The 10,213-nt window shown below is 44.1% G+C and overlaps 1 protein-coding gene across 1 annotated transcript; it reads right to left on the bottom strand.

Moving 5' to 3' along the window:
• Positions 1–657: 657 nt before the first annotated feature.
• Positions 658–1,227, bottom strand: LOC140206995 (peptidyl-prolyl cis-trans isomerase-like). The gene has a single exon (XM_072275314.1). The coding sequence runs from the start codon at positions 1,174–1,176 to the stop codon at positions 673–675; it is 504 nt and encodes a 167-aa protein (XP_072131415.1). The 5' UTR covers positions 1,177–1,227; the 3' UTR covers positions 658–672.
• Positions 1,228–10,213: the final 8,986 nt, after the last annotated feature.

The raw sequence follows: 10,213 nt of genomic DNA, 5'->3' as shown, positions 1-10,213 counted from the left end.
AATAAACATCAAACCGCCAGCAAGAAAAAAAATATATACCAAAAATTTACAATTAGATCATGGAGGAAATCTATCAATTAACTCAAATGATAATAACGAGCAAATGAACCCCATCTTTTCTCAAAATCAAATAAAGGTTCAAAGGTTCGACTTCTAATTTTCTCCAAACTAAGACATAGCATCACTTGAGAGAACCATTGTGACAAAGTGGGAGCTGATGTATCCTTCCACTTCAACAAAATGACCCTCCTAGCTATCAATGTAACAAATGCAATAACATGATGGTCAGACATAGAGATATCACGGATATTTTGAGGAATTATTCCAAAAAGCACAGTTAATTTGCTAAATTGTAAATTAATTTTAAGTGCTTTAGAAATTGTCGAAAAAACTGACATCCAGTACTGTTCCTGTATAGAACAAGACCAAAATATGTTGTCATCGTCCGGTCCATAAAGACGGTATTCCGGTTCACGGTCCGGTCCATCGACCCCTGATCCAGGTTTTCCTGTCTACACTGGACATCTGGTAGATCATCAAGTTTCGGGCCGACCAAAGAGCGCCTTTCACCGAGCTGATCTGCCAGCAGCACCGGACGTTTTTTTGTGTTTTTTTTTGGAGTTCCAAACAATCACACTTTATTTAAACAGTACAATTCCAAATTCAAATACTTTAGGTCAACTGCCCACACTCAGTGATTTTAACCGTGGGTTTTGGTGTTCCATTCATGGTGCCACATCTCTCCATCTTCCTTACCACATCCATTCCTTCTACCACAGATCCAAACACAACATGTTTCCCATCCAACCAGCTGCTCCCTGTGATGCATATGAAGAACTGGGAACCATTTGTATTTGGTCCAGCATTGGCCATGGACAGGATGCCTGGCCCCGTGTGCTTCAGCTGAAAATTCTCATCTTTAAACTTCTCCCCATAGATGGACTTGCCTCCAGTGCCGTTATGTTTTGTGAAGTCGCCACCCTGGCACATGAAGCCAGGAATGATTCTGTGGAACGTTGAGCCTTTGTAACCGAAACCCTTCTCGCCTGTGCATAATGCACGGAAGTTTTCTGCAGTCTTTGGGACAATATCTGGTCTTAGCTCCATCACTAGGCGACCCTGGGGTTTATCCTGAATAGAGATGTCCATAAAAACCTCGGGGTTTTTGCCGGCCATGGTTCTGCAGTTTCCGAGGTCGGAGAAAAACGCAAGCGGCAAGCTGTACACTGCCTTTGTCACTTTGCGACGATGCAGCCAAAAAGCGGAGAAGCGATACCCACAACTGTCCGGACCCTTTCGGATCCTGCTAGTCTTCCCTCTATTAAGTTAGACCGACTGTCTGCAGGACACCGATTTATCCTACTTCTCTCCAACGTTTGAAGTAGGTTTGGTGTAATTTCTCTCAATCTTTGACAGAAGTTGTCTTTTTCTCCCTCGTCGCGAAAGCTCTTTTGGAATATAGCTGATCGTGTAAAATAGCTGATATTTCACCAACCAAATGAGAGAGGCGGACCTGGTGTGTATGAATACTCCTCCTCTCAGCTGATAGTCCTGTCGAACTGTTCCGCCCGCCCTCTCTAGCGTCTGATGTCAGTGCAAGCACTCATTTAAGGAGGTATTTCTTAACTTACAGCAAAAGTCTGGAGGAAGAAACGCCCCACGAGAAGGGTGCACCATCTGTGGAGAATTCCCAAGGAAGTTAGGATGCTATATCTTTGAAATAATATACGTTGTAATGAGGATTAATTAATTGATGGTAGTCAAGAGGACTGGGAAAGTTTAAAACTACAAGGTATGCCACAAAAATTGTAAAGAATGTGGGACACATAAGAAAATTATTAAAAATATTGATGGGGTTTTTACCGAAATACAAGTAAAAAGCCAAAAGTAATGTTGGTTTTTGAGGCTTATTGTAAAATTGGGAATGAGAAGTTACAGATTCTAAATAATGAAAGTAATAACAGATTGCAAAGGTCTGTAGGGAGAGGGATTTTTTTTTAATTTTTATCAGTGAAAAAGAACAGGACAAATTTGTATCTTTACAAATGAGTGGCATCAGAGATAGTGGATGCATTGGTTGTAATCTGAGGAGACCGGATGTATGTTCTCAAATTTGTTGAAAATATAAAGATAAGTGGCTTATCAGGTGATGCAGAGTACACAAGAGCCTGCAACGTGATGAGCACAGGTTAAGTGGATGAGCAGGAAAGTGGCCTTTGAAATATAATATAGAACAAAATATGAAGTTGCCTGCCTGCTCTGGAAAGAAGAAAGAAAAACCTGATTGTTAAATAGAGAGGTGTTTAGAGAATGTTGCAGTGCAAACTCAATCTCTAGCACACAAAAAGGGTGTGTAGGTTAAACAAATATGCAGAAAGGCCAATGGAATGTTGGCCTTTATTGTAAGGGTTATGGAATACAAGGGTAAGGATATTTTGTAGCAACTTTATTGGGAGCTCGTGAGACAACACCTGGCGTTCTGTGTACAGTTTAGATCTCGTCTTTAATAAAGGACATACTTGAATCAGGGGATTCACATATGGGGGCGAGGGGTGAGCGTGTAGGGAACAATGAGAAGTGATCTTACTGAAGCAAGATTCTGAGGGTGTTGTCAGACAAGATGCTGAGACGATGTTTCTCCAAGTGAGGATATCGAGAAAATGGGATATAGTTTGAGTAATTGGTTTCCCATTGATCAGGAGATGAAGACGAATTTCTTCTGCAGGTTGTGATCCTTTGGAATTCTCCACGTTAAGAGTTATGGTAGAGCCATAGAATATACAATATATTGTAGGCATATGAACTACATGGAAATCTACAGGTGCAGAGAGAGAGTTGGAAAGTGGTGTAGAGGCCAAAACCAGATCAATAATGATCTTATTGCATGGGGAAGCAGGAATGAAGAGCCATTTGGCTCATGCTCTGTTTCTGATGCATTTAACTCAATGGATCATTCAGAAGTTTTGCAATGTACACAACTGTTTTGTATTTGATCATAGGGTACAATTGGCACGTTGGAGAATCCATCTACTTGGGCACCTGAGTGAAATGAGGCCTGGGATTTGAGATTAAATTTAAGCATGATGTAAAATGACATAATTTCAGACAATATTAATGATTTGCGAACTGATCCCAAATTCAGCCTTTGATTAATGTGATCTGCCTTCCCACAGAGCCTGACGTGGGGATGCCCGAGGCAGATGCTGATGGGTTTTTCCAGCAGCTGATAGCAGGAGTGGTAAGTGCTCCTCATCATTTATCCCTTTGTTTTAAGTGAGTGTTTATGACGTGCAGCAGCAGTTTTCTCTATTTCGACGTACATTACTGAGCATGATCATAGATGGATTGACCTGCCCATGTTTGCTCTCGAAGAGCTTTGTCTGCCAGAATTGAACTAGCACTATAACCAGCAGTAAGGAGGTTAACAGTGCTTTGTCCCAATTTTCAAATGAGATCAATTTTGGAGCTCACCATAGTTCCCTTTGACAGTAAAATGCTGTTCATGGATGGGTGACCTCCCAAAGCATCTTCAGAAGTTTCATCATTCTTCCAGGCCAGCCTTCATACTCAACTTTCATATCGGCACTGGAAGCCTAGTGTGCACCCAGATTAAGTCACAAAATATTCTCTGAACCGATTGTCCAGCAATTGTATCTGACTTATTAGTGTCACTAATTCTGCCAGAAATCTGTTCCATTTCTACGATTGATATTTTGTGGGCTTGGAGAATTAGAAAAAGATGTAAATTCAGAATACCTGATTTATATTTGTCTTTGCCTACTTTCAGGAATATCTTCACAGCAATGGAATTACACACAGGGACATCAAACCAGAGACTCTGTTACTTGATGACCAAGGTATAAGGATGCAAATCTCTTCACTTTTATTGTGTAATAGAACAAAAATTGGGTATCGTTATGCCTTATTCACAGCATTTGAGACATTTAGACAATAGGTGCAGGAGTAGGCCATTCGGCCCTTCGAGCCAGCACCGCCATTCACTGTGATCATGGCTGATCATCCACGATCAGTACCCAGTTCCTGCCTTATCCCCATACCCTTTGATTCCACCATCATTAAGAGCTCTATCCATCTCTTTCTTGAAAGCATCCAGAGACTTGGCCTCCACAGCCTTCTGGGGCAGAGCATTCCATACATCCACCACTCTCTGGGTGGAAAAATTTTTCCTCAACTCTGTTCTAATTCTTAAACTGTGGCCTCTGGTTCTGGACTCACCCATCAGCGGGAACATGCTTCCTGCCTGCAGCGTGTCCAATCCCTTAATAATCTTATATGTTTCAATAAGATCCCCTCTCAGCCTTCTAAATTCCAGAGTATGCAAACCCAGCCGCTCCAATCTTTCAACATATGACAGTCCCGCCATCCAGGGAATTAACCTTGTGAACCTACGCTGCACTCCCTCAATAGCAAGAATGTCCTTCCTCAAATTGGAGACCAAAACTGCACACAGTACTCCAGGTGTGGTCTCACCAGGGCCCTGTAGAGCTGCAGAAGGACCTCTTTGCTCTTATACTCAATTCCCCTTGTTATGAAGGCCAGCATGCTATTTGCTTTTGTCAGTGCCTGCTGTACTTGCGTGCTTGCTCTCAGTGACTGATATACAACAACACCTAGATCTCGTTGTGTTTCCCCTTTTCCTAACTTGACTCCATTTAGATAATAATCTGCCTTCCTTTTCTTACCACTAAAGTGTTTAACCTCACATTTATCCACATTAAGCTGCATCTGCCCTATCACCCAGCTTGTCCAAGTCACCCTGCATTCTCATAACATCCTCCTCACATTTCACACTGCCACCCAGCTTTGTGTCATCGGCAAATTTGCTAATGTTACTTTTAATTCCCTCATCTAAATCATTAATATATATTGTAAACAGCTGCGGTCCCAGCACTGAACCCTGTGGTACCCCACTGGTGACCGCCTGCCATTCCGAAAGGGACCCGTTAATCGCTACTTTGTTTTCTGTCAGCCAGCCAATTTTCAATTCATGTCAGTACTCTGCCCCCAATACCATGTGCCCTAATTTTGCCCACTAATCTCCTGTGTGGGACTTCATCAAAGGCTTTCTGAAAGTCCAGGTACACTACATCCACTGGCTCTCCCTTGTCCATTTTCATAGTTACATCCTCAAAAAATTCCAGAAGATTAGTCAAGCACGATTTCCCCTTTGTAAATCCATGCTGACTCGGACCAACCTGTTACTACTATCCAGATGTGTTGTAATTTCATCTTTTATAGTTGACTCCAGCATCTTTTCCACCACCGAAATCAGACTAACCGGTCTATAGTTTCCTGTTTTCTCTCTTCCTCCCTTCTTGAAGAGCGGGACAACATTAGCCACCCTCCAATCCACAGGAACTGATCCTGAATCTATAGAACATTGGAAAATGATTACCAATGCTTCCACGATTTCTAAAGCCACCTCCTTAAGTACCCTGGGATGCAGACCATCAGGTCCTGGGGACTTATCAGCTTTCAGACCCAACAGCCTGTCCAACATCATTTCTTGCCTAATATAAATTTCCTTCAATTCATCCATTACCCTAGTTCTTTTGGCCACTATTACATCTGGGAGATTGTTTGTGTCTTCCCTAGTGAAGACAGATCCAAAGTACCTGTTCAACTCATCTGCCATTCCCTTGTTCCCCATAATAAATTCACCCGCTTCTGTCTTCAAGGGCCCAATTTTGGTCTTAACTATTTTTTTTTTCCTTTTCACATACCTAAAGAAGCTTTTTACTATCCTCCTTTATATTCTTGGCTAGTTTACCTTCATACCTCATTTTTTTCCTCCACATATTGCTTTTTTATTTACCTTCTGTTGCTCTTTAAACGTTTCCCAATCCTCCGGCCTCCCACTCGTCTTTGCTATGTTATACTTCTCTTTTATTTTTAGAACTATACTCAAGCCCTCAGCAACAATATTCGTACCAGTTGACAATGATGAAAAGCTGAATGGGTCTTGAGTCAGTGATCGTTTCTGTATCTTTGTTCTCTTTGCTCAGTGTGCAAAGCATTTCTAGCAACGTAACAGGCTGAGATGTGCACATTCTTCAATAACTGCAGTCATCTCCATGCTATCTGATGGTGAGCATTTGTTGGATACGGTTAAACAGTTTTGAGATTCATTAGCCCATGTGGGAGGAGGCTGCCCATCAAGCTTGAACATTTCCCCGCATGTCACCGAAACTTTGGAACTAGAGCTTTGCTCTTCAGAGCAACATCTGAATCAATGGGAGTGCTGCAGACCATGGGTCTATTTGTTCGATGTGTATGCTAAGGGAAGGTGGTAGGGGTTCCAGCTGAATTTATTTTTTTTCTCCCATTCCCCTGCAGTTTACCTCAAATTCATTTAATGGTGTTTTGACCTCGGCAAGTCTGGTGATTGAACAGACCGTTTTGGTTCTGCAGTAAGAAGATTTTGGGCAGGGTTCAACCCTGGTTATTATTGAATGGTTTGTGATATTTGGGAAATGCCCATGGCTGTGTTGGGTGTGCGATGGTTTAAAGTAGTGGTCACCAACCTTTTTAAGCCCAAGATCCCCTACCTCGACCTCAGTGAAAGGCAAGATCTACCTACTAAATCGTTTGGAGAAAAAACAGCTCAGATTGTACTTCCAATTTGTGGCCTTTTATTTGGGCGAATTGTATTTGAATTACATAAAATACTTTTTCGTGCCGAAATACTTTACGCCAAAGAAACAATTACCATTAATTTATATGGAAAAAAAAATTGAGCGTTTCCAGACCCAAAAAAATAACCTAACAAATCATACCAAATAACACTTAAAACCTAAAATAACAGTAACATATAGTAAAAGCAGGAATGATATGATAAATACACAGCCTATATAAAGTAGAAATAATGTATGTACAGTGTAGTTTCACTGAACAGAATCGCCAAACACGATTTGTAGAAAAGAATCACCACATACACGCATGCACACATCATGCACGCGCACAGAGGTGCCCCCGGCCGGCCGGTCCGCAAGAATATTGTCAATATTAAACCGGTCTGCGGTGCCAGAAAGGTTGGGGTCCCCTGCCTTTGACCACAGGGCCACCAGGCAGTGGTCAGCACGTAATGTCCTGCAAGCCCTGCGGGAGAAGGACGTGATGGACACAGTGGGGTGGTTCCCTGAGCAGACCGTCCAGTTCATCTGGCAAAATGCCTCATCGCCAGACCTCACCAACAGGCACCAGGACCTCGCCTGGCTGGCGGTGAGAGGGGCCCTCCCAGTTAGAGCCCTCCTGTACGCCCGGGACGTCGTCTTCACACCCCGTTGCCCATGGGAGGACTGCAATGAGGAGGAGTCTGTGAACCACATCTTGTACACTGAGTTCACAGAGAGGGTGTGGAGCAGGATGGAAGGGACGGTATCGAGACTCATGCCCAACAACTGAGTAACCGAGGATCCCTGATTTATGGGCTGCTCTTGGGGATGCACAGGGAGACCAACATCCGGTGCTGCTGGCAGAACATCAACTCGGTGAAAGACGCTCTTTGGTCGGCCCAAAACTTGATGATCTACCAGCACATGGAGATGTCCGTGGGAGAATGCTGCCGACTGACACATTCTCGGCTGCAGGAGTACGTGCTGAGGGACGCACTGAAACTCGGTGCAGCCACCGCAAGGGCCCGGTGGGGAAGGGCCACAGTTTAAGATTCGTCACCTGTGGGAGTGGGAGGGTCGGGTGGGCAGTGTACACCTCATCAGCAGTATGGATAGTTGAATCAACATCGTGTCACAGGAGTGGCTAGAAATGGAGAAAGGTATTGACTGTAATGGAACTTCAATAAAGGAATGAGAGTCAACGCCTGGCTTTTTATTGTAAATAAGTTTTATTTTTGACTAAGGTTTGAGAGTCAACGAATGATATATTGTAAACGTCTTTATTTTGAACAAGGACTGAGAGTCAATGCATGATTTATTGTAAATAACTATTGACTAAAGACTCAGTCAACAATTTTTTTTTGTAAATAACTTTATTTTGTAGTATTTCTGAATAAAGTACATTTTTGGAGAAAGTTAGTGAAGTGTCTTCTGTGGCCGGAGCCTGATCCTTCACTGAGAGGTGGGAGGAGACCACTCGGCCCATTGGCGATTCCGGCTCCCCTGGTTGGGAAGGAGGGATCCCAGCAGAAGATGGCAGGGGGAGGATTTTATTGGAAGGATGAAGATGGTGAGAGAGGGGGCGGACAGGATGTTTGTTCCGGTGGGGGCAGGAGGGGCTCATCTGTGGAAATGTCTGTGCCCACAGTGGTGGCGAGCAGTGGACTTCACCACATTGGGGGGCAAACACCGGCAGACTGTTGTCCTGCAAGCGGGGCCAATGGTCCGGGAAAAGTGACAATCATTTGGGATTTGTTGAGATTGTACCGGGAATATGGTGTAAAATCCCGCTCCCCACACTAACACGGGTTATACAGACCAAAGAACAAACTGCCGGAGGAACTCAGTGGGTCGGGCAGCATCTGTGGAGGGAAATGGACCGTCAACATTTCGGGCCGAGACCCTCCCTCTGGACTGAGAATGGATAGGAAATAGTCAGAGAAGAGAGGTGAGGGGTGGGGATGGGGCAAGAGCTGGGGAGTGAGACGTGGATCCAGCTGAGGGGGCAGGTGGGAAGTTGGAAATAGTGACAGGGTTTGGAGGTGTTCTGTTCACTGTTCAGTCTGCTGGCTGGGCTCATTACCCAACCCCCGATGCAGTACAGGCCTTCCGCTTGTTGGACAATACACATGTTGCATTAAGATGCGGCTAACAAATTCTACATCTAAATCACTTACAGTCAGCAGGTCCCAGTTTATATTTGTCCGTTCGTTCGCCATGTGCTGTGTCACATGATGTAGGTGGTTGTGGCCTTTCCATGACTGATTGCTCAGCAATTTTTCTACTGCGGTGGTTTGCCATTGCTGCTTTCTGGGCAGTGTCTTTTCAAGATGTTGGGATTATCAGTACTGTTCAGAGACAGCCGTTATCAGTACTCTTCAGAGACAGCCGTTGTCAGTACTGTTCAGAGACAGCCGTTATCAGTACTGGTCAGAGACAGCCATTATCAGTACTGCTCAGAGACAGCCGTTATCAGTACTCTTCAGAGACAGCCGTTATCAGTACTGGTCAGAAACAGCCGTTATCAGTACTCTTCAGAGACAGCCGTTATCAGTACTGGTCAGAGACAGCCGTTATCAGTACTCTTCAGAGACAGACTGCCCGGTGTCAGTGGACACATTAGCAGAACTTGTGACACGCGCTGGCTACTCATAAGATCCCATGGCTTCACATCACCCTGATCGGGGTGGCGGGAGGGGTTGTGCTAAGTAGGAGCAATGCCTCGCCCAAGGGTGACATACAGGTCAGTGGAGGGAGGAAGAACCATCAAATTCATCCTTCCAAAGAGAATCACTCTACACTTTTCCATGTTGAACCCCATCTGGCACTTTTCATCCCTGTTCCGCATCCTGTCGATGTCCTGTTGTAAGCTACGACAATCTTCTATATTAACCACAACTCTAGCAATCTCCATATCATCTGCAAACTTACAAATTCCACCCTTCCACTTCCTCAAACAAATCATCTATTTAAAAAACTAAAAACAGGGGATCACAGAACAGATCCCTGCACGTCACCACTGATCATACGCGTAATTATCATCTACCTTCTGCTGACAAAAGCCAATTCTGAATGCACCAGCTAGTTTCAAAGGACTCTGCCTCAGACAGCTGGGTTGTTGGAATGTGCCTCTGAAGCCTGACAGCAGACTAGCAAGTGAATGTTTGATAGGGCAGTCAGAAACCGGAGTTGCCAGCCTGAGTCAGGGCTTTGAGGCTCCAGAGAGAGAGAGATGGGGTCTGGAGTTTATAAGGAGGAAGAATAGGAATCAGACCAGCATAATCTGCCTACATATGAAAAATCAGAAACATTTGGAAACTGGTTGTTCGAAAAAATGTGGTAATTTCTGCAAATTACTGGTGGTAATCAACAGATCAGGCAGCAAATGTGGAGAGGAATAAATAAACAACGTTTAGACCGAGCCCCTTCAGCATGCCCAGACTGTGTACTTCTCTGCTTAGTTGCTGCCTGAACTGCAGAGTTCCTCCAGCATTTTATGTGGGTGCGTCCCTGTATTTCCAGCAACTGCAGAATCTCTTGTGTTTTATATCTGCATTTGCAAGAGGATTGTACTTTGG

Source organism: Mobula birostris, chromosome 13 (genome assembly GCF_030028105.1).
Source record: "Mobula birostris isolate sMobBir1 chromosome 13, sMobBir1.hap1, whole genome shotgun sequence".
Lineage (NCBI taxonomy): Eukaryota > Metazoa > Chordata > Chondrichthyes > Myliobatiformes > Myliobatidae > Mobula > Mobula birostris.
This window is presented reverse-complemented; position numbering and strand designations above follow the sequence as displayed.

Bases quoted from the DNA above. Each gene is read 5' to 3' on its own strand.
- LOC140206995 (XM_072275314.1), bottom strand. From the start codon at position 1,176: ATGGCCGGCAAAAACCCCGAGGTTTTTATGGACATCTCTATTCAGGAT.